Source organism: Cydia strobilella, chromosome 2, assembly GCF_947568885.1.
Source record: "Cydia strobilella chromosome 2, ilCydStro3.1, whole genome shotgun sequence".
Taxonomy (NCBI): Eukaryota; Metazoa; Arthropoda; class Insecta; order Lepidoptera; family Tortricidae; genus Cydia; species Cydia strobilella.
This window is the reverse complement of record NC_086042.1, coordinates 8,713,174-8,738,121: the sequence shown is the minus strand read 5'-3', so window position 1 is coordinate 8,738,121 and position 24,948 is coordinate 8,713,174. Positions and strand designations below refer to the sequence as shown.

The window sequence follows — 24,948 nt, the reverse complement described above, 5'->3', positions numbered from 1 at the left end:
GAAATTATGCTCCTTTCAGTTTATTTGAAATTAAGAGCTTGAAATTAAATACTTGGTAATTGTAATTGGTAACCCTATCAATTCTTTTTTCTTTTATGAATCGGCAAGGCGGTGATTTGGTGAACGTGCTAAATCGAGTCGTGAAATCGGAAAAATTGTGTCCATAGAAACTAAAGTATAATCAATTACTTTACAAATTTTATTGACTTACAATCTTACAAAAGTGTAACTTGTGAATATTCATCATGAGCGAAACTGCAACCCCACCTCCCGTTTTATGGGCCCAGCGGAAAGAAGATGTATTCCTCACGTTTAGCGTCGAATCAAAAGACCCCACAATTAAAATAGAAAAAGATTCGGTATATTTCAAAGGCTTAAATGCACAAGACAATAAAACACACGAGGTAACTATACCTTTATACGATGCCGTGGTTCCTGATACTAGCGCTTTCGTAAATAAAGGCAGGTGCATAGAAATGATATTGCGCAAAGAAAAGAAGGATGCGCCTTACTGGCCGTCGTTAACGAAGGACAAGAAGAAGCCGCACTATCTGAAGATCGACTTTAACAAGTGGAGAGATGAAGATGACGAGGAGGAGGAAGGTGGAGGTGCTATGAACTACGATATAGAAGAAATGCTGCGGTCAATGGGTGGCGGTGGTGGCGGGCTCGGTGGAGCCGGTGACAAGGCCGAAAAACCGTCGTTCGACGACCTGGAGAGCGATTCTGATGACGAAAACCTACCCGATCTGGAATAAACCCGCTCGAACAGATATTTAACATCAGTGTTTAACATTTACAGTACATTATGTATATTAAGGTTTTTACGGTTATAATAAAATTTTGCCAAAAATATTGTTAATTTGCATTTAAAGGAATTGCTAATTTGGACTATCTCTTTCTACTTATAATTTTGAATACTAATCTTATTATAACCTTTAGTTGCCCGAAGACCTATTTAACTTCCTCTCATTTCATTGTATTTATATTATTTTTTCAGATGTCAAAATTGCATTTTATCACTACTTTGAAAAAACTCGATCAAAAGAAAAATCTAGTAATTATGGGATGCAATGCATACAGCGTGACTGCATTTCAACTGAATACCCAGGATGTGGATTACGAGATTTTTTCAAAGTAGTGACAATTTGTCTTGGCAGGTTTTGGTTTGCAGGCAGCTAGAGTATTTTCTGAAAGTCACCATCTTCAACCTCAAACAGCGATGGTTTTAAGACATTCACTGAGAGTACAGCAACAGAGAGGCTAGTTGTGGGCTTAATGATGCTTAACATGTTTGCTGTGGCAATTACCTAACTCATTAATTAACCAAACATGTACAGTGTTAAATGGAACCTGTACTACAGTAAGACAACTGTAGTACTGACAGTGACAGTGTTAATTTACCAATCTCCCTCAACATCACATTCACTTTGGCACTTGGTTGATTTGATTCGGTGTAAAATATGCTTGACAGCAACCTGCCAGGTCCTGTATACCCGTTGAGGGTCATCAATAGGATTATTTGTAGGTTTTGCTTTCCAAATTTTTGTTCCTGAAACCTGTTCATTAGCCTTTTAAGCTTTTAACACATTTACTGCCAGTGGCCTGCTAAGCAGCTGCTCATCAGTCAGTATGTAGACACTGCTACAAATCTAAAAAATAGCGTGTAACTCGCTCTGGCAGTGAATGTGTTAAAGCACTTTAAACGTGAACCTAGCCTAGGTTCACACGGTGTAATTTTTTCCCGTATACGGGATATTATCGAATACCGTAGTGACAGCATAGTTTGTATGGCAACTTACAAAATCGTTCACATGGTCAGACGGCTTTCCCGAATAGACGCCGTGTGAACGTCCCGTATACGGCATATGAGATATTGGAAGGGAAGCCTTATTAAAGGTTTCCTTTTCAACTATTTTGCAATTTTTATCTTACTATGTATTCCAATGCATTGGCTCATTCAGTAACCGACCCATCACACATTCATTGATCTCTTTCACGCCAGCGTTATGGGTGCAAAGGATCGCTCTGCCTGCACATAAGTCAGGGTCATTTAAATCGTCAAATACTTAATGCAAATTCATTTTCACTTAACAAATATCAAATAGCCTCATAATTAGTACATTGTGATACAAGTGTGCTAAGTTGATCAATACACACGAGGCGATATTTTGCGCGCGAGTTGTAAGCGAGCGCGCAATAAGAAAGCCGATGTGTGTAATGACCAATGCACACGCGTTTCATACGACGTATTCCACACACTTGCGGGGAAAAAAAATAAACTTTCATATTAATTAAATTTTAATTGTTAATAGTACATTGTGATACAAGTGTGCTAAGTTGGTCATTATACACGAGGCGATATTGTGCGCGCGAGCTAAAAGCGAGCGCGCAATAAGAAAGCCGATGTGTGTAATGACCAATGAATGCACACGCGTTTCATACGACGTTTTTCCACACACTTGCGAGGAAAAAAAAACTTTCATATTAATCAAATTTTTATTGTTAGTATGCAGTCTTGCATCTGTCATACTGCTGGCCGCCCCTCGCCCCGGCCGCGGGCGCGCCGGCGCCCGCCAGTCCGACCAATTAAAGAAGGCTCAGTTTCCCATGCATATTATTAGCAATCAGTTACCTTCTTAACACAGTCGGATAGTATAATGAAAAAGCACGAATGTTATAGGTACTGATAAAGCACGCGTGTTTAATATCTAGGATTATGAGCCAAAAATCGATGGAATAAAAACATCGTTTTGAGCAAGTGTGTTGAAAAACGGTTAGTAAAAGTCTAAAATCAGTCTTATAAACCGCGGGCCAGGAACAGATTTCCATGACCAATTGCCTCCCGGGCGAAAACTCGTAGTGGTTAACGGCTATATATGATGAACCCACGTGAACGTCAGCTGCCGCTCCGTTGGTGGGTTGAGGAATGGCAGCAAATAAATTCTATAAAAAAAATGTAGTTATCGTCTCCCGCTTGATACTTTGTCAGATGATAGTTTAGATGCTATTGTGAATAAACAAAATCGTCAGCCGATTGTATCGCTGTGGAAAGACCGTCAGCTGGTCACATGAACATGTAAAAATTCAGTCATCGGCGTCACCGCCTCCCGTTTGATACTTTGTCAGATGATAGTTTAGATGCTATTGTTAATAAAACAAATCGTCAGCCTATTGTATCGCGGTGGAAAGACCGTGTTACGCGTTTCGGTAGCTGCCATTCCTTAACCCACCAACGGATCGGCAACTCACGTTCACGAGGGTTCATCATACATAGCCGTTAACCGCTATACGAGTTTTCGCCCGGGAGGCGATGACTGACGTTTGCGCCTGGCTCGCGGTCTATCACTGCCAGCAACCCCTCGGGCCGGCCGGGCCGCGGCAGGCGGTCGGGGGGCGCCGGCGCCCGCCAGTCCGCGTGGTAAAATCTACTCGACTTTAGAAGTAACTAAAGAAGGCTCCGTTTCCATGCATATTATTAGCAATCAGTTACCTTCTTAACCCAGTCGGATAATATAATAAAAAAGCGCGAGTGTTAAAATATACTGAAAAAGCACGCGTGTTTAATATCTAGGATCATGACTTATGAGCCAAAAATCGGTGGAATAAAAACGTCGTTTTGAGCAAGTGTGTTGAAAAAGCACTTAACCCGTTCAGTGCAATTTTATTCACATATGGTCGTTTTGCCTTTACAAAGCTACTACTAACAGTACTAACTATAGTCTTGTGTTTCCGAGTGTTTTTTTTTATGGCATTTGCCCTTGATTGTATAGAGTAGCCCCAGCCCCAGAGCGCGAGCCCCCTCTTAATAAAGCCATTCAAAAAGCCTTGTGGTTTACCATCCATTTACTAAAATTTTAATAATCAAAATTACAAGCGCTATGATTATTAAACAAAAAAACCGGCCAAGTGCGAGTCGGACTCGCGTTCCAAGGGTTCCGTACATTACACAATTTAAACAATGTATTTTTTATTTGAAATGTAAGTGAAATGTCTTTAAAAAACCCGTAGGAGTTGGATCAAAAACTAAGTAATTAAGTCCGACTAACGCTTGACTACACATTTCTAATAGGTTTTCCTGTAATCTATAGGTAAAGAACTATTTTGTGTATTTTTTTCAAAATTTTAGACCCAGTAGTTTCGGAGATAAAGGGGGGAATGGTAATTTTTTGTATATTTTCATGAATAACTTCTAAACTGTTTATCCTAAAATTATAAAAAAAAAATATTTGAGTTTCTCACAATGAGCTCTTTCATTTGATATGTAACACGATATAGTTTGAAAAACTTTATTTTTTAATTTTCTTGTTTACCCCCCAAAAGTGGTCCCCATGTTTAAATTTTATTTGTTTACGTTACATGTCCAACTTTGGGTCACAAACTTACATATGTATACCAAATTTCAACTTAATTGGTCCAGTAGTTTCGGAGAAAATAGACTGTGACAGACGGACAGACAGACGCACAGACAGAGTGATCCTATAAGGGTTCCGTTTTTTCCTTTTGAGGTACGGAACCCTAAAAAAGGATACCCTTTTAAAGAACTAGCAGTATCCCCGTTTGGAAAACTACTTCCTTATTAAAGTAAAATGAATGAGGTATTCATTTTATAGGTAAGCAAGTTTGGAAGGGTCTCGTATAATTAAAGAAGATAATACCCAAATTTGTCATTGTGTAGGTGCCACTATCTTCCATTTTAGGAAAGAGAATTAAGTAGACATAGTGCTCACTCCATACCAAAAACACTATTATTTTCGTACTCGACATCTAGCGTCAAGTAGCGGAATTATCAGTACTGCTTCTCGACAATAGATGTCGCGACGAACGGAAAGACTAATGCTCAACGATTTTCAGCTAATATTATAACCGGATTAACAGGAACTCTATTTTCAACTCCTTCTGCTTATGATATTAGTTAAATTGTTGAGCAATACACGTTTCGTAAGTCGCGCGACAAGTGACATCTAGTGTCCAGTAGCAGTACTGATAATTCCGCTATGGTGGCGCCGCCTAATTACTGTTTTTTGATGGACACTTCATACATAGAGATTTGGCTCCTTTATATAGTCTCCATGTTCGTGACATTCGTTTTTGACGTCGCATTTACACAACGAAATTAGTTGCATGACACCAAAGATAGATATAAACTCTATGATGACACTAATTTCACCAAAAAAATCGCGCAGGGCACGAAATTTGCTTTTTCGAAATAAATGCATGCATTACGAAAATATTAAATTACTTACCGCCCGCGTACGCTTCGGCTGTGGAATGAGCTCCCTGCCGAGGTTTTCCCGAGGTGCTACAGTATGGGGTTCTTCAAAAAAGGAGTGTACAGGTTTTTAAAGGGTCGGCAACGCGCGTGTAATATCTCTGGTGTTGCAGGCGTTCATAGGCTACGGTAACTGCTTACCATCAGGCGGGCCGTATGCTTGATTGCCACCGACGTGGTATAAAAAAAAAAAAAAAAAAACTTACAGAAATACAGACTTTATTGGTAAATATAAACATAGTACATTTTACACGTCATAAACTTAACACTATTGAGTGCTTAATTATGTCCGACATGTCCGTATCATTAGATCTTATTTGTAATTTTCGTATTTCGTGACGCACGCTCACGACCTCATTATTAAATTAAAAGGCAAGATGAGAAGACGTGCTAATAGAAACCAATAGTTGTTATTTAGATATTACGTAACAAAACGTGTATAATTTCAGCGACTAAGGGTCGGTTGCACCAACTGTTCGTCATCGACTCATCGTTAAAGAGTTCGCTAAATTGTATTGTATGGAAAGTTTCATAGTAAACCGCCGCGGCGCGCCGGGTGACGTTGATCAGTCTGTCAAGTGCGGATGGTGCAACTGGCACTTAATCTATCAATTTTACATTTTTGCTCCAAAATCGTTATCGGGCTCGTAAGTAGGTTTTAATTTAGATAGGTAAGTTTGTTGACCCTATGACCGCCAAAGACGTCGAATGGCGCGCGCGGCTAATAAGCACGACGGATTTCCGGCCACCTGTTTCTATCTCTGTCGCACGCGCATAATTATATTGATGCCTTCCGACCCGGATCACGATGACGCGCTGCACATGATAGGCGCGACGTTCAAAGGGTATCTTGGTATATGGAATAGACTACAAATACTACAATTTAATGTTTTATCACTAAGTATCAGAAGTTAAATAAGGCACATGAGGTAAGTATATTAACAATATTTAATCAAACTGAAGTCAATGCGGTCAATACATTACAATAACAATTATAATTTATCATGATTGCAAAAATTACCTATTTAGTTTTTTCTGTAAGTGAAATGTTCACGCTAAATAAGTGGAATTGTATTCCATGTCTCCTTATATTTAGTGTCAATGTCATACAATAGACGAGTCTATTCAAGCTTTCACATTTAAGCATGTACGATGCTCCTTGTCCCGGACAAAAGATAGGGGCCCCATAGCTTTGGCAATCAAACATAAAATAAGATCTGCCAGTTCGTCCAAATGCCAAATTTTTGGTAGGGCTGACTAACAGACCCAACTCGTGACTTTCGAAGAAGTAATCTAATGCTTTGCTCAGGTTAAATCTATCTGGCAACATGTTGTACACGAAACCGAATATAACATTATCGAATTTAGCGTTAAACGAATACGGAAACATGTCATCAAATTTGCCATCCAAATCTGCAACTGTTAGTTCATGATTTTCCTTTGTTCCGATTTTTTCTACACATTTTTTGTGATACCTGTCTCCGGCGTTCACGATGCCGTCCAGGAAGCTGCCGGTCCACGCGCTGAGGTGGCAAGCTTGCGACATCACTATGGCCACCACACTAGTGGCTAAATATTGTTTACCACGATTATTCTCAGCAAACTTGTTATCGAGCGGGTGTACGGAGCCCCATAGTGAATATAAATCACCAGGAAATTCAATATCCCATTCTTTCCACAAAGTGCGGGGCGTTTTACGTGGGAATCCTAAGTCGCTTGTTGGATTCATTCGTGACCAGGGTATGGACTCGATATTAAGCCAGTACATTTTTTCGTCTACCAAAGGGCGTATCCTCCTGTGCTTTAAGTATGGTGAGTTTGGGTTCTCGTCAGGCTTAAACAGAGGACTGAGTCTGTAGTTGAGGGCTGAATGTCGCGGAGCAGTTTTTATTGATGTCAATTCGAAAGTGTAAAACGTGGGTGTTTCTACGGTTTTACCGGCAATTGTTTTTCTCAATCTGTTTATTAATGCTTCTTGAGAACGGTACAGCGTCCATGAGGCGAATGGCCCGCATGGCTTCGGTTCGACTCCAGTCCTTTCATGAGGTTCCTCCTTGGGAGACTCGTACGGATCGAACAAATGGTAGTACCCGTCGGAATGGCACACCACCAAACTGCACTGCGGGAAATGTATGAGGAAGTAACGAAGTCGTCGTGCTACGGCGCTTATATATTGTTCTATTTTCTTATCTGTATTGTTGTTTATGACTATTATTTTCTTTATGTTTACATTGATGAATTTACCATCCACGATAACGTTTTTAATAATTCTTTTTTCGCATGGCGCTAAATTTGTTGCTTTTTCATATATTTCTACACCTTTCTCTATGCAGGTGTCCACCATCGTGTGATCCCAAGTCCGGATAGGATGCATAGTGGCCATTAACATGGCCATTAGACTCACAAAATGACAGGACTTCATGTTCGAACTTCCCGACCTATCTTTGAGGCAGGTGGTTCCTTCTATTTTGTAGAGACCGTCACACAGGGAGTAACCAACTTTAATTTTACTCTTTGGTTCTTCAATTGTTATGGAGGTTCTTTTTGAAGGTTTCGGCGCAGGGGCAAGAGTCGATTTGGATTTGCGCGATTTGGGCGCCATTTTTTCGTAGTCGTAATCCTCCGGCAGCTTGTAGCGCTGCTGCGCTAACAGCAGACGCACTAGAATTGCGCTCGCTATGAACTGTTGATCTTCTGTCGTCCCATCCTTGTTGTAGATTATCCTAAAACCAAAAAAATATTTTTTTAACCGAGTCTTAAGGTCGTGTACACATATTTTTGGCATTTGTCCGTGTCGATATTTAATACCTTGACAGTCTGGAAAAAAAGAGTAGAAATTAAAAAGTGGCAACACTGTAGTGTCGTCCCGTTTTCTTAATTGATTTGAAAGGGACGACACTATAGTGTTGCCACATTTTTATTTCTATTCTTTTTTGCCAGACTGTATGGGTAAATTTCAAAATCCATGAACCTCATTCGTATGAACCGGGTTGCTTACCCGCGACTTCCGGTTTGAAAGACGCACGACGCACGTTTCACCGAGGGAGCATTTAACGAGCTAAGTATACTAGCTTAGTTTTGTTTTACATTTACCAGCGATATCAGCTTTTCAATTTAGATCACCTGGCAACAAGATCATGAAGACTTCTAAACCGCAACAAGCAAGCCGCGCCTTTGCCCTTGTCGTCCCTGAGCCCCATGGCGTTGCAGGGGCTGCCGTCGTACAGGTAATAAAGGCCGTTTCTCGCGAAGAAGGCGCAGCTGTACGTAGATGTCGTGATGATGCCGCGATCGTGCTTCGGGAAGAACTTCCGAGTTAAAATGTCCTCCATTCCCCACGTAGCCCCCTCGCCAACTACGTCGATGTTAGCATTGTATGCCTACAAAACGAGAGAGCAAAGGGATTTTAAAACTATTAGATATAATATAACGTATTTAACATTCATTAGCAGATTTACGTTGGCATATTGAATGTTTTATGGTTCACTTCAGGCGGGTAGCGGGTATAATAAGAGTAACACACTACACACTCAACTAGTTAATAGTATCTAGACTTTAATTCTTCAAAATAAGATTCACGATTGGCCTCTAAATATATAAAGGTATATTAGGTACTGTCTCTACATACAAAGCGTACTTACCTAACAAGAGCGACGTGAATTGCATCCTATACCTAAGTTTGCCACATCATTACAAAAATACCTAAGAATTTATAATACGTTCAGTTACCTGTTTCCCAATTCCAATCTTCGGAATAACGTGCACTGGGGCAGTTTGGAATCGTTCCTTCTTGCTCGAATGCAACTGTTTACCAGATGCAATACCGAAATCCACAATGCCTTTCGTCCACGAGTTGATTAGATATTTGTAAGAAGTGACGATAGCCATGACGGAGGCGAAGGGGAGGGCGTCGTTATCGGAGATGGATGAGGAGCCTCTAATGATTTCGGTGTTGTCGGGGAGTGATTTGAAGTTGCTGGGTTGTTTGAGTTCCTGTGAGGGTGTGAGGGGAAGGGTGGCGTCGGTGAGGGGGGAGGTCATCTTTCTGCGGAGCGCGCGGAGCTTGAAGCGGCGGTGCGCGTCCTCGGTGAGCAGCACGCGCCGGTCCACGCCCGGCGGCGGCGCGGCCGCCTCCACCTCGGCGGGCTCGTTCAACGGGATTTCCAGTGGATGCAGCTGTTTCATATTAGGTATATTTAGATTACTACGGTTACACTCACTAGTATATTTAGTCGCTTTTGGCGACATGTTTCGGACTCGTCGCCAAAAGCGACTAAAAATACTGGTGAGTGTAATCGTAGTGATCTAAATATTCTAAATATTTTGAAATATGTCACACGATAGTTTAATTTCGGATATTAGGTATCTTTCGTTAATTATTAAAGACTAAATACAAGTGACTACGACAATTAGAAAATGTACTTAAAGTTTTTTGTACAATAGGCTATTTGACTAATAGTCAAATCAGTTTCTTATTTCGAACTGTTAAAACGATTTGCTACTATGAAATTTATATGAAACACTAGCATGTGACGTCACGATCAAATTACCTACTCTTTATAGTTTTATACGGGTAATAGAAATTGTGTCTAAAAATAACTGCTGTCTACTTTTTTCCATTAATCTTCTGGTGCTTTATTTCTTGCGTGGTGTAATAGTACATTATGATACAAGTGTGCTAAGTTGGTCATTACACACGAGGCGATATTGTGCGCGCGAGCTGTATATAAGCGAGCGCGCAATAAGAAAGCCGATGTGTGTAATGACCATTGCACACACGTTTCATACGACGTTTTTCAACACACTTGCGAGAAAAAAAAAGAAACTTTCATATTAATCAAATTTTAATAGTTAAAACAGGTAGTATTGTGTCTTGCATAGTCTGTCATACTGCCGGCCGCCCCTCGCCCCGGCCGCGGGCGGCGTGGCGGGCGGGCCGGCCGGGCCGCGCACCGCGCAGGCGGTCGGGCGCGCCGGTGCCCGCCAGTCCGACCAATTAAAGAAGGCTCCCTTTCCATGCATATTATTAGCAATCAGGTACCTTCTTAACTCAGTAGGATAATATAATGAAAAAGCACGAGTGGAATAATACACTGAAAGAGCACGCGTGTTTAATATCTAGGAATATGAGCCAAAAATCGATGGAATAAAAACGTCGTTTTGAGCAAGTGTGTTGAAAAATAATTTATTTTAAATACAGTCAAATACCCTATTTGGTACATTAGAAACGTAAGCTTATAGTGAAGTTAGTTATAAGTACTCGGTCAACCCACTGTTTCGGTATTAGAAAAAGGCACGAGGTTCAAAATTTTGTATGAGAGATCGACGCTTCTCGACTACATTTCTGAATTTGCCGCCTTTACTACTGACAATATAGGTTTGCCAGACTATAATTGATTTACAAAAGTGTTAAATTTGTAATAAATGAAAAGCAGGTATGCTTCGAATATTCCCTTTTCGTCCTCTGACTCGCGATCCGCACCATCCCAACTTTAGTGTCCGTAGCAAAGATCCTGGTTGGGAGCAGTCAGCCTTCTTCCACGCCTGTTCCTCTATTTACCATACGTTATTTAGCCAATTTAGAATTTTGTCACACCTCTTCAGCGGGCTCGGGCTGCGGGGACGGCGGCGGGGGCAGCGGCGGCGGGAGCTCCTCGGCCTTCCTGCGGGCCTCTTCCTCCTCCGCCTTCTGCCTCGCTATCCTCTCCTTCTTTGCCTCCTCGTCTTCTTCCTCTTCCACCGGTGGTTCCTCCTGCGAAAGCAATGCAAGCACATAAAACTTGTGCACGACTTTCCCAGTCGTGCACGTCGTTTTGTTCTTCTTTTATTCATTATTCATATTCATATATTTATTGATAAAGCTAATTACACGTCCAGAGTACATCAAATCAAATTACAAATGTAAACATCATCACTTCAATCGTTTAAACTTAAAAACAAATCAAAGCAGACATATATCTTAAAGCGAAAACCAGAAATACAATCATGTCATGTCAATCGTAATTATAATTTAAAATAATTCTAAACTTGGTCACATCATTTTAAATAGCGTATAGTAATCCATATAATAATAAATTAATTAAAAACAAAGCCTGTGTTTGAGTGTACCTTAGGTACTACACCAATAAAATAAACAAAAGATATCGAACTCACTTCTTCTACGCCACCTTCCGGGATCTGAAAATTATTGCGATAGTATTAATGTTTGAAGTAAAATTTGCTAATTTCTGTCATTGCGTCGCGTCGCGCGTATTCGATGAATTAACGCGTGCGAACTGTGCGAGACTCAACAAAAACACAATACAGATTTAACCAAACGGTTATGTTTTTTTTTACTCACAGTGCATCTCGCTCGCACCAATATAAGTACGATATGCACAGGTGAGTGACAATAAGTTCGAAAAGCCTCTAAGCAAATAGATACTTCGTAAGATCGTAAGCAACCTCACAATACACCGCTACGTTTAGCACACGTAGCCTCAGTCCGTAGCAGCAGGGCTATAACCGCGAAAATCGAAGTTCGCAAATTCTTTGTCACTCTAATTACGCCTACATTGGAGTAAAAGAGAAAAATCCCCGCAATTTGCTGATTTCTGCAGTCATTCTCAAATTCGTGACGTATGTTTGGCACTTTTCAAGTTCAAAAAACCTGAGGGATAATAATTTCAAACAAAATTTAAATCGTCGTTTGGTTCGAGTCATTAATTGACCAAGCGACGCGAAGTGCCTCCGTGTCAGCGCAGGTTATTCTGTTCTCATCTACAGGTCGCATTTTTCAACCGAAACTCGTGAAATTTTGTAAGCAGTTTTTTGTCGAATCAGCTTGAAGATTTTTTCAAAATGAGGAAACCATGGAGGGTTGAGAGGTGTATAGTGTACCTATATAGTGTATAGCGTATAGCTCACAGACAGAGTCCCTAGTCTAGTTAGGTTACCGGGGGCGGCGGCGGCGTGGGCGGCGGAGTGGGCTCGGGGCTGGGGTCGGGCTCCGGCGCCTCGTGGCTCTTGTCGCGCGGCGCCGGCCACGGCGGCACCACCTGCGTCACCGACACCGTCGGCGAGTCCAGGTTCACTGTCCGCAACAAACGGTCTCATACAACAACTTTTATATATATATATATATATAAACACTTGAAGATGTTACATTGAAGCAATTGCCTTGAATTACGTAAATTTCACATCTGATCTATTTCTTAAAGGAATGAATTTGCCGTTTCTTTTTCAAGGATAATTTACATTTCTACAAACTTATTCAAGCGCTTCACGATTCACTTTTTTTTACTTATATCTGATAAATTATCAGTGATAATTTATAAATCGGACTGAATGCAGCAGTGGAATAAAATTCAGAGGAAACTAATATGCAACTTGAAATTTTTGAAAGTATATACTAAAACGATTTAAATTTTGCACTCCACAGGGACATTGGCAAAATCAGTGAAGATAGGTAATTATAATTAAACATCCTGTCCTCATAGAACGCAAGTGCGAATGGCACTAAGAAGATTAAGTTTTTTTCATTTTTGTTTGACCCTGGACAGCGGAGTCTTAGTAATAGGGTCCCGTTTTTACGCTTTGGGTACGGAACCCTAAAAAGAACATATATGTATTAGGTGACAATCAATAATTACCGACTCTATCCTCGAACGCCTCTGGCGGCATATTCTTGTACTTCAACGGTATCGGGGGCACATAGTCATCTTGTATACTGTCGACCAAGGACACGATGTCTCCCATTTGCTCTTCATCCATTTTAGGCTGAACACAACAAGTTTAATTTCTTTCACTAGAGGAAAATCTGATTGCTTATTTCTACGAAAAATAGGGTCTGGCTAGAAATATGTAGACCATTTAGATGTCAACCAAAGTTATTATCTACCGTAATACACCTAGCCGCAAAATGGTATGGCCATCATTCTCTTTTTTTGGGTCCATGCAATTTTGCAGCTCGCTGTAGTACCCATACATGTCGCCACATAACAGAATGTTAATGTGAAATGCCGTTCGTTCCATCACGAAACGAAAATTAGAATCGGACTTAAAAGTACGGGCAAGTCCTTTACGGGCAAAAGAAAATTCTGTCTAGCCTGACTAAATAATTATGAAAGGTAACGTCGATAGTCACCTCGGCAGCCTTCGATCTGTTTCTCATGACGGAGACAGAGCTGACAGAAGGCATGACGTCGTGGATGACCTCCCTGCTATCCCCTCTGGACTTCGTGGCGTGTAGCACCGTTCGCTTAATTTTCTTTCGACCGGGGATATTTTCGTCACTCAAAGTACACACCAGCGCTGTCTAAAATATGACAAATCTATTGAACTTGGAATTCCTTAAAATAATTTTTACGGCCTCAAAATGTGAATAAATTAATAGCACAGGTAGTACCTAAATGGTACCTATATATTTTATAAAGTTACCTTGGGTTGTTTCTTCTTCAGCTTCAAAACTTTAAAGGCATGAATATAAAACTGAGTGGTAGCCGGCATGTAGTCCCAGTTTTTAATCAACACTTGCGCCATACTCTCCGGGTTGAGCAGCATCCAGCAGCACGCTCGCCCCGATTTGAAGGACCTCGACCCGTCGATAGTGCGCGGGTAAGGGTCAAACAAGTAAAACATTTCTTTCTGTCGCCAGACTGCCATATAATAATTATTAAACTCCAGTATACCACTGTTGTATTCGTGACTAAAGAAATCCACCAAACCAGACCTGATATTAAATATGCACTCTTTGGGCGTAAACAGTTGCCCTTTAACCCGCTCGCGGTAAATGATGATCTCGCAAGAATAAGGGCCGAGCGTAATCACATTCGGAATGTTATCAATAGTCAAGTCAATCAAGACTTTAGGGTGTACACATTCATGGTACAACTTATTACCTAAACGCAATATTTTATCTAGCGTCTTTGAAAACCAAGTGTTGGGAGGAGATATCTTGGCGTAGGTCATAGTTACGACAGCTATCGGCACGGCCTGCCGATATTTCGCTTCTTCGAAGCACCGTTCGCCGAGATGCATATTGGCATTGACTATAGCGCAGTTTTCATTCATTATTCTATAACCCAGCATTGCTTTTTCAGCCTGAGTAAGCTCTTGGTCTGATTCGAAATCATCATCTGCTGTTTCTTTAACCATTCTCAATACTTTTAGGGATGCCAGTACGTATTTTTGATCGTCTAAGATGGAACGAGATAATAACACCTCGGCTACAGACCTTACGTCCACAACGTTAATGAGAGCAGCGCTACCGTTCGCGTAGTTGGAATATGCTCGCGAGTCTCTACCAGCGGGGTCAAATATGTAATAGCACACTTTGTCCTTCCAGATCACTACTTTTAAAACCCTGAAAAGAAAAAAGAATTAAAGACACTTGGATCTACTAAAGACTAAAGAATCCCCAATAGGTAACATCCCAAAATTTCCACTATTTTTATTACCTTGTCAATAAAATCCCGGCTCTGTGATCCTTAAAGAACGCTATTAACCCTCTACATAGGTTATACACGGTTGGGTCTTTGGACATCGTGTAGCCGATTACGTCGGGTTCACCCAACAATACTTGCATTTTCTTGCCATTCAGGACCAATGTTTGTTTCTTTCCATAAGGCATCACTTCGCAAATGCCTTGTATTGCTGAATGATCATGAACTTTTCCCAAACATTGTAAATACCTAAAAAAAAAACACTGAATTAATTTTGCTCATTATTCTTCTTTTAGGGCCTCGGCAAACCAAATGCTTAGTTGGTGCGAAAGAAGCCTAACAATATTAGAAGAAAAACTAAACCCAGTTCAAATAAGGTTTTTTTAAGTGAGTGGGCATAACCAACTTGAAAGTTCTTCTTAAGCAAGTTCATCAAGCAGGTCGAAGGCTTCTGTCAATTTAACTTTACGGTCAGCACTCACTCAACGTAAGGAATAGGTATAAACAATTGAACAATTGTTTAAATTGAATTGCCTGACCCTTGTTTCACAGCGGTGACAATTGTCACTTCATCATCATCATCTTCCTCGCGTTGTCCCGGCATTTTGCGACGGCTCATGGGGGCCTGGGGTCCGCTTAGCAAACTAATCTTAATGCCGAACGTTAATGGTTAATTACATTAACGTCTCGGCCAACACTGCTGCCATCTGACCTTCCAACCCCGAGGGTAAACTAGGCCTTATTGGTTATTGGGATTAGACTGGTAAATATGAAATGATATTTCGTAGGTACATAAGTTTCGAAAAACTCATTGGTATGAGCCGGGGTTTGAACCCGCGACCTCCGGATCGCGCAAGTCGCACGCTCTTACCGCTAGGCCACCTGCCACCAGCGCTTGTGACAATTGTAACTTGACAATGACAATTCCCCGTATATGGGATGGGCAAAGACATAGTATAGTAGTTATAGACATGAAACCGAGCGACCAGAGGTAAGAGAAAGACATATTCATGTATATTGACAGGTTAATGTATGGCAGCATAATCCTTTTTCTCTTTCACTCTTATGAATTTCGGTATTTCGCCATCGCCTCCTACCTAAAAAAAAACTCGGTCGGTGATAAGGACAAGGCATAGCACTATTTTCTCTTTCCTCTTATAGGAATCGCAATAAGACTATCTTTCTCTTATCATCCCTTGGGGATGCGTAAGTATACTACATCTGTAACTAGCGTTAATATTTACTTGTTGGACCAGATATATACATATATACATTACTTACTCCCCTTATATACTTCATTGGTCTCAGTATTTTTTGTACTTTTGCTTTTGAATAAACGTTTCCGCGAAAATACGATGAGAAATGAGACATTTAAAAATGAGAGCCCTAAATAAACCTTGAAGGGCGGATATCTCAAAAACTATACAAGATATCGAAAAACTTGACTGAATAAAACTTGTAACAAATTAAATCTCCTTTCATTTTGTATAAGTGGCCAAGCCGCTCAGACGCATAGTTTCCGAGATATAATCGAAAAACCGAAAAATGGAACCTTCAAACCCCCCTCTCCCCCCCAGCACCAGGGTTACGGCCGGGGACTTTTGATATGTTCATCTCCTAACTAGTCCAAACAAAGCTACGGAGTTAAAAATTGTGTTCCTTGCATTTCCCTCTATACCTTCTTATTGCTTGGCCTACTATTGGATAATCAATTGTGTGTACACACCATTCGTCTCCGGAGTCCACGAGACTGTCAATCAATTTGGAAGTCCATTGCTTCGGGTGGTAGTGGAACGCCAGGCAATACGCCATCACACTCATTGTTAGTGCTTGTCTTCCCCTAGATCTTGCCCCTAAAAACGAAATCGATTTCAGAAAGATTAGGTAAAAATATTAATAATGCTAATAGTAGCGGCAGATGGCATAAACGTACCGCTTTTGGCGTATAGCGTAAGTATATGTATATGTATATGTATTATGGCGTAGGTATGTATTATACACGGTGTTACTTGAGCCACTGAAAACCTGAGACACCCCAACACTTTTTTTATTAATCCGATAAATATTTAAAAAATATTCGTTGTTTACCTTTCTTAACAATTCTATTCGACTGGTAATTCTACACAAGATACTTCGTCGTTTTAGTGACATCAAACAATTGCTAGTTACCATCGTAAACACTGTTAACTGACCATTTGCATACCTTACTGCAACGAGATAAGGTTTACCAGTGGCCAGTTAAGGGTGTTGCTCATTGACAAATAACGTGTCAAATGCTAGTAATTGATATTGTTGCATTACAAACTTGTAGACTGAGCATGTAAAAATAGTAAAAAATAATTAAAAAAATACCCCCATATAGCGCAACCGATTCTCCTATCGATTCTGAACAAACTGTTTTTAGGTTTTCAGTGGGTCATGAAACACCGTGTATAGGTAGTCATACCCCGGAATTTTGGGGGCGACTTGTATGTGCGCGCCATAGTATCTATGCGTCGCCGCACGCACACTCAAACAAAATCTCGACCCGTTTCTCAGTGCGCCAGTCGAGATTTTGTTTGAGTGTGCGTGTGGCGACGCATAGATACTATGGCGCCCACATATACAAGTCGCGCGCGGTGCGTTTGTATGAAGATAACATACTTTGCCCTGTTTATACTATGTCAGAACTAGGTTTTGACAAAAATGGGACCAACTTGGAACTACATATATATAGGTACATTATTTAACCTTTTGGACGCCAATGACGGATATATCGGCACCGCAGGTCCAACGCCAAAGACGGTTTAATCGGTCAAAGACCACAGAGCAACATAGACCTACGTGCTTGTGCATAAAGTTCAATTTCAGTTTTGACATTTTGGTGACGTGGCGTCCGGGTGACAGCTTTTGTGTTTGACACGGCGTCGAAAAGGTTAAAAAAAAATCCAAATCGGTTAAGAAATGAGTTCTAACTGTTCTAAGGTAACATACACACAAAAAAACGGTCAAATTGATAATCTCCTCCTTTTTGGAAGTGAATAATAGGTAGCTCCAAATGTACTTAGAAATGTTAAAATAAATTCTGTTTTTACAGTTTAAACCTATTTTTTGGCTAGTGTAAAACATTCCCGCAACCAAATCCGGGGTATGATTAGATTATAGTGTATGTATATCTGAATCTATGGTATGGTAGTAGGAACGTGGGATTCGTGGGCCAATATTTTACGGTATTGTATTTTACTTTCTTATAAATTATTTCTGCTGAGGTGAAAAGTTGTATGTGTCACACGAAATCAAACTTTATTTTGCGCTTCGTGCCTTAGTCTTTCGCTACACTCAAGATTTTAAATTAGAACCATGAGCGTAGCGAGGATTATAGGATCTTTAGCTTGCTCGAGACTCAGAATTAGCACTCGACTAATTTAGCTCTCTTATTGCACAAATAAAATCCCTTGGCAACAATGTACTACTTTTATTATCTGACTTACCAAATTTGCTGTCATACATGTTAAAGGATCCTTTTAATATGCCATAATGTATACTGGTTTTCTCCTTAGTGCACGGCAAAACCGTCAACGAATGGGTTTCCAACATTCCCTTTTTTAAATTAGGTGGTATAAATGCCTGTGAAACAAAGTAGATACTGATTAATCATCTGTAACAGAGATATAAATTTATTATATAAAAATAATGATTTGAATTATAGAATAGAATAGTTTTTATTCGTAAACACACAGACAATAGACATACATTATAAAATAAAGTGTCACGAAATGGCCCCATGGAATTATGTATTTCAGACTCTGAACTCTGGAGTCCATGCGATTGTCTATTGCTCAATCTACTTTATCTAACTCGAAGCAGCTTAAAACAGTATGCTTTAGGACCCTGTCACAGGGGTCTATTCCAGAATAGTGTCAGGTACGTGAGGCAATTTTTGTAACACCTGATACAGCTAAGAAGTGGTCACCCTAGTAACATGTATCTTTGCCTGGCAAGTTTTCTTCACTAGAAATTGTAATAAAAAATAAAATACAGCGAGCCAACGTTTTACATACAGAACTTCTACTCGCCATATTTTCTTCGTATTACAATTCTTAGCAACAATAGCCGATGTTGTAATAAGAGGAGAGGAGAGCGTAACTTCGAGTGTATGGAGGCTGTTTTTTGGCGGCGGGTTCGTAAGATTCTTAATAATAAAGTTTTGTAAAGTTTATTTTGGCCACTTAACTCCTGTTGTGGACTGGACAATGTAAAACGGTCATGAATTTATTACTTACGTGTTCTGGTCTAGGTATCTCATCAAGACCGCAATTCGAATCGTCGTCTTTAACATGTCGTGACATTCCTTTCGCTCTGGGCTTACCATCGGTCGCCCCAGATGTCAGCGACCTGGACCGGGACCGAGACTGAACCCCGCTTCTGAAACATCAGGACATAAGTTTGTATATACACCTATTTACAAATTCCAATCACATTCTAATAGACTAAGAGCCTCCCCGGAAATTGTACGTGATAATTAGAACAACGAAACTAATCTTTGCTATACCTACTATCCTTATTACTGGACAGGGCATCTAGCAATTGATTTAAAATTCAATCCGATAATAGTACATTCTCAGTCTAGAAGTGAGAAATATAAGAATAAATGTTAGATTTTTACCTTTTTAACATTCTAAAAGCTCCTCGGCGTTTCATGGCGTGATACTTGCTAAAATAGAAACGTACTATATGAAGGGTGGGTTAATTTTTTATATATTTACAGGCTCAGCCTAGTTTGGAGTCTGATGGATATATCGATACACATGTAAACAACTTTTATGATAATAAACTATTTGTAACTATTTGTATTTAAGTTATGCTTAAGGGTGTTTCTTACCGGCATTTCTTTCTGGGACACGTCTTGCTCTTGCACACCCTAAGAAAACACGGCAGCATCAAAATAAAAATGTTATCGTAATAGAAACATATTAGAATGAAAAAGAAAAAAAAAATATTGTTATCTTACCCTTTCTTATGACAAGGTTTCAGTTTCATTGGTGTCTGACTGAAAACACAAAAATAGTGAATGAAAAAAAATGCCGAATAATGTATACCTACTGTAATTGGAAGTACCTATATTTACATTGGCAGTTTTCCGGGTATGTGCACAACATCGGGGACAAACGATTTGTCTTGGTTGATTACGATTCCGCTATGAGGTTTAAACAGTCTGAAAAAATAAAAACAATTGCACGCTGTAGCTAAGAAAAATAGAATAAATAAAACCACTTGAGAACCTGTAGGTAGGTACAACTATTGACTTATGTAAGTATAGCTTACTCATGTCCTGATTTAGCAGGTAGAGGAGGCTTCAATTCCCCCGGTTTCACTTTAGCCTCTTGAGCTCGAATTACCTCTCCACTGGTTTTAGGGCTTCCCATCTACATGGAACCAGAGAAGAATATAATATTAGACTCTGCACGCGCTAACTTTGCTATAAGTTTCATAGCACTTGTCATGAAAATTTAGGGTAGTCACACTCTAGTCACTTTGAAGCAATACAGTGAGTTTTTCCTATATTACTTCCTAACCAGCCATGTCCTAACCGTTGTACACCCAGCTGCAAAAGTGCATGGCCACTTTATTATATGAATTCCATTCATAATGTGACTATACCCTTATGCAGCTCGCTGTACCTACTTACTAGAATTCAAGAAAAATAAATCACACCAAAACATTTTCATGTAAAATATTGCGAAGACTAAACCATAAGACTCGCACTGTCAAAAAGTTATCAGATCTCTTGTAGAGCCAAGCTTCTAACTCTACAAGCCCAAACCTTCACAAACTCTACACCTTAGTCAAAATATGTGGCTTGGCCGTTTCGCTACCGTCACATGGGCGTAACGTAAGGTGAAATATTTATTCACTATTCATTATTCTACAATAGTTGTAGTAGTAACGAAACGGCCAAGCCACATATTTTGACTAAGGCTAAGTTAGGGCTTGTAGAGTTAGAAGCGTGGCTCTACAAGAGATCTGATAAATTTTGTTTATCTGGTATAATCCAAACCCAAGTTATGAGGGTTCAAAAAAACGACGAAGCGCTTCGAGAACAGGTAGGTTGCTCGTGATGGCGGGGGCACTACCGACCGTGGCCCCAGATGTCCGTTTCGTAGTACGTACCTTTCGAATTTTTACTTTTCCTACCAGAGACTTTAGTAAAACGAAGGCGGCAAAACAAAAAAAAACTTACATCAAGAATAAAATCATCGGAATCAGTGTGTTTCACGATGGGGGCCGGAGTCGGCAGGTGGATGTCGCCCGGCATGAGGTCGTAATACCGGACTTTCTTCTTGTACTGCTTCTGCCCCGACGCCAGGACATCCTCCTCTGATGAGGAGCCGAAATCGCGGCTCATGAAAATATTTCTGTCCAATACCAAATATATGTGATTATATTTATTTGGGAAGCATACAGCACATAATAATGCAATAATCTCAAATATATAGTTAGACCATAAGCCAAAACAGTTTCCACTTATACTACTTATAGCTAATACAGAATTCCTCTGCTCCGAGAAAAAAAAATTTGGTATTTTGAATAACAGTAACATTCAGTAGATAAGATATTCCACAAGCGCGATAAAAAATATAACAATTTTACAGGCACAATTCAGAATTTAAAATTCTAAACAAATCAAATACAATTTTGAATTTAGAACAGTACAAAATTACAATTTTTTATATTTTACAAAACCAACGAATCATCAAAATCACAAACTTAAAAGTATAGGTAACACAATCGGCCGGTCTCATCTCTATAGAGACAACCTTTGAGTAACGAATTAACTGCGGCAAATATTCAGAATTGAGTAGGTAAATGATGAAGAAACCAAATAAGTAGCCGAAAAAAACCTACCTTGCCTTGCCGTCATAATCTTCTACGGGACAGTGGGTTATGTAGCGCAATCTGGAATAATAATAAGTTCATGGCAAAAAGGTCATTTTTGGTACAGTCGCCACTAGATATATCGGCGCGGCCGAGGTGCTCTAAAATATCTGAACACTAACGCCTTGACAATAAAGGCGTGTTCAGATATTTGTGAGCGCCTTGGCCGCTCTGATATATCTAATGGCGACTGTACAAGATTTTATCGGTGCACTTTTCTTACCACAGGCAACTAATACTCATCGAGATAATTCAAACAACCCGAAAAACAATTAGTTTGCGTAGTTTTATCACAGAGTTCACATAGCCACCTCCTGTCTCCATCATCAGATCAGCATCATAATATTGCATTGTCATCCAATTTACATATTGTAGTTTTCCTTTTTAAATATTATTGTACGTTCTGTAAGTTTGTCTATCTATCTAATTCGAATTTTCCACTCATTTACTCTAAGGTTAGCTGGAAGAAATCCCTTATAGGGATAAGCTCGCCTTTGTACCTAAATTTATATGAATTTCATGTTATCAATTTTTGTTTTGTACAATAAAGTGATTTACTACTACTACTACTACATATGTATGCAAAATTTCCGCTCAATCGGGAAGTGAGTCAAATTTAGCTTCCAAGATTTGACCCACACTAACAAAACATAGGTAAATACATACATACATACATACATACACACTAACAGGGCGAGTAAAAACTGGTAAAATAAATTGTCTGCTAAGCCTGTTTGATATTTTCCATTGAACTCTTTTGTAAAAATCACGTCGAAGTCTAAGTAAAAGTGGCGTCCATAGAACTCGATTCCCATCGGTTTGCCCAGCAATGAGATGAGTACATTATCTAGTCTAGATGGAGCACCGGGAACTCTGGGATGGCATACCAGAGTTTTTAATGCGCCGCCACTCTTCTTCTTCTTCTTCCTCGCGTTATCCCGGCATTTTGCCATGGCTCATGGGAGCCTGGGGTCCGCTTGACAACTAATCCCAACAACGTAGGCACTAGTTTTTATGAAAGCGACTGCCATCTGACCTTTCAACCCAGAGAGGAAACTAGGCCTTATTGGGATTAGTCCGGTTTCCTCAAGATATTTTCCTTCACCGAAAAGCTGGTAAATATCAAATGGTACATAAGTTCCGAAAAACTCATTGGTATACGAGCCGGGGTTTGAACCCGCGACCTCCGGATTGAAAGTCGCACGCTCTTACCGCTAGGCCACCAGCGCTAACGCGCCGCGCCTCCACTATATAGCTGTTAGCATAGAGTAACTTATACTAGAGCGGTACTGTCATAGTAAATTTTGTAACCCCAGTAAATTCACTGCCATCTGTCGACACACTTTAAAACTAAAAATTAAGATTTATAAAAATACAATAGAATGTATTTAAATATAGATAAATGATTTTTTTTATTTGCATTAATTATTTTTATGATTTTGACCCATGTTCTTTCACTGATATGCGTTAAAATTGTTAAATAACAAACGAAACCGTCAACTCCATCTATACGACTGTAGGCCAAAACTAGTAGCGCCCTCTGAACGAGAATCAAATTTTCTTGATTTTCGAGGCACGTTTTTTCCTTAGACTGTATCCATCTATTACGGAGTTATATCTATCTTTGGTGTTAGGTAATAAAGTTGGCGTCTGGTAAGGTAACCAGAGTTACCAAAAGCTGGTGGTTAGGTTTAATTAAACCTCGTTTAAACATTTCTGTGTTTTTCTTCGTCCATTGCGTAATATAGTAGGTTGCCACGTATTTCAAAGCAATGATTATTCTAAGGTATGTAAGCCACCTAGATAGTTCAAACTAAACAGCATTTTGTTTTTACCTGGTGTGCATTGAAGGTTTCATCGGTACGCAGGTATCCTTGAAGTGCCGCGGTTTAAACGGCTTAGTTTTAAATTTCATTGGAACATTAACTGTTTTCGGCTTGTTGACTTTCGCTTTAAAAATAAAAAAGGAAAGAGGGGGTTTATTTAAATTAATAAGTAACCAAATGGCTAATTATAAACTTAGCAATTCCTATTATATCGCATACCCATGTACTTAATACTATAAAAACTTTAATAAGTTTAATATTAAAATAACTAATTCGCTACAACCAGTCAGGGTTCATGTTTCACATATATGTTATACTTTGTAGTTACTTATTATGTTGTATATGAATGCAATAAAGAATGATTATGATTAATACCTGATGTTCTGTGCGCGTACCCCACTGCAGCGAACGGCCAGGTGGTAATACAAAGAAACAACTCGACGCTAATCGAGACCGCCCCTCATGCACTGTTAGTGCTTGGAAATGGAAACCTAGGCTCTCCGGAAGTCGCGCCAGTGACTAAAAATACATGAGTAAACCATAAAACTAGCTTAAACAACTCACATTGAATTTCATCGTAGGTAAGTGCTTGGATAACATCGTTTACGTCAATGGGCTCGACGCGCTTGTGCTGTTGGTGTTTGCAGAATTTCTGGAGATGAGGAGGACATTTGCAAGTACTGAAACAGTTGATATAGATAAGTATTATAATATAAAGAAACATTAAATAAAATGAACCGGCGATTCCAGAGCGCACCGCTTCATGCTGCTTCCGGGCGAAGTTAGTGGAATACTTCTGCTTAACCTTTTACGTCGTTGCTACGGATCCCGGACTTGAAGTTTACCAGGGAGCATACACTCACAATAAAATGTACGATAAGAGGAAATAACAATGAACACATCTATATCGTATTTTCTGAACCACTCAAAAATTTCGACGCGAACAGTTTGAACGGAATCATAAAACAAATAGTGAGATTAGTTTTTACAATATAAATGGACCACAAACTTACCCTTTCTTTTTGCTCATTTTTTTGCAGTTTTCTATATTATTTTATAAAAATATTTACAAGTAATTTCAATGACATTTAAGTCATGAATGACAACCACATGTTTTACAAATTTTTATTTTTTAATTCCGATTTTAAAAGTTTTAGTGATAAATCAAGTAGGTATGTTTACTTATGCAAACCTCATACGAACAACTCCATCATAATTGAGTGTAAAATGGTGTAAAACAAGTGTAAAATTAATGGAAATCAAAGGATTATTGTTGATAGAAATATTCTAAATCTAACCGTAATAATCATCAGCACAAATTGCCAGACATACAAGACAAGTGAGACAGAGCAGTCAAGAATAGCTGACCAGTGTAAATTGTAACCAAAATGTATGTTTGAGGTAAGTTACATTTCCAATATGTTCTATGTTTTTCAGCATAACTATTAGGTACCTACAAAAAAGAATGTATAATTACATTATCTTCATTATGTTGCATGTTGCTTCACATAGT

General features: G+C 39.6%; 2 protein-coding genes across 3 annotated transcripts; one reads left to right on the top strand and one right to left on the bottom strand.

The window, feature by feature from the left end:
- Positions 1-81: 81 nt before the first annotated feature.
- Positions 82-868, top strand: LOC134750470 (uncharacterized protein CG16817-like). The gene has a single exon (XM_063685634.1). It carries the CDS (start codon positions 246-248, stop codon positions 756-758), a length of 513 nt encoding a protein of 170 aa, XP_063541704.1. The 5' UTR covers positions 82-245; the 3' UTR covers positions 759-868.
- Positions 869-6,201: 5,333 nt separating this feature from the next.
- Positions 6,202-24,550, bottom strand: LOC134750622 (uncharacterized). 2 transcript variants are annotated; one of them, XM_063685844.1, is made up of 23 exons: positions 24,449-24,550; positions 24,000-24,115; positions 23,445-23,559; positions 21,580-21,630; positions 20,915-21,089; positions 19,999-20,099; positions 19,802-19,888; positions 19,685-19,723; positions 19,556-19,594; positions 19,340-19,387; positions 18,957-19,098; positions 18,165-18,300; positions 16,421-16,547; positions 14,710-14,943; positions 13,691-14,615; positions 13,398-13,568; positions 12,904-13,030; positions 12,208-12,344; positions 11,426-11,449; positions 10,869-11,024; positions 9,002-9,448; positions 8,396-8,652; positions 6,202-7,995 (listed from the first exon to the last, which is right to left on the bottom strand). In XM_063685844.1, exons 1-23 carry the CDS (start codon positions 24,463-24,465, stop codon positions 6,294-6,296), a joined length of 5,373 nt encoding a protein of 1,790 aa, XP_063541914.1. In that variant the 5' UTR covers positions 24,466-24,550; the 3' UTR covers positions 6,202-6,293. The 2 variants fall into 2 exon arrangements, with proteins under 2 accessions (XP_063541914.1, XP_063541921.1); XM_063685851.1 differs by having other exon boundaries at positions 24,000-24,087; positions 24,449-24,467.
- Positions 24,551-24,948: the final 398 nt, after the last annotated feature.

Excerpts from the sequence above, each read along its gene's own strand:
- LOC134750470 (XM_063685634.1), top strand. The coding sequence starts at position 246 with ATGAGCGAAACTGCAACCCCACCTCCCGTTTTATGGGCCCAGCGGAAA.
- LOC134750622 (XM_063685844.1), bottom strand. Across the intron at positions 19,889-19,998 it reads CCTGCTAAATCAGGACATGA|ACTGTTTAAACCTCATAGCG; the intron begins GTAAGCTATACT and ends TTATTTTTTCAG. Across the intron at positions 9,449-10,868 it reads AGCCCGAGCCCGCTGAAGAG|CTGCATCCACTGGAAATCCC; the intron begins GTGTGACAAAAT and ends AATATGAAACAG.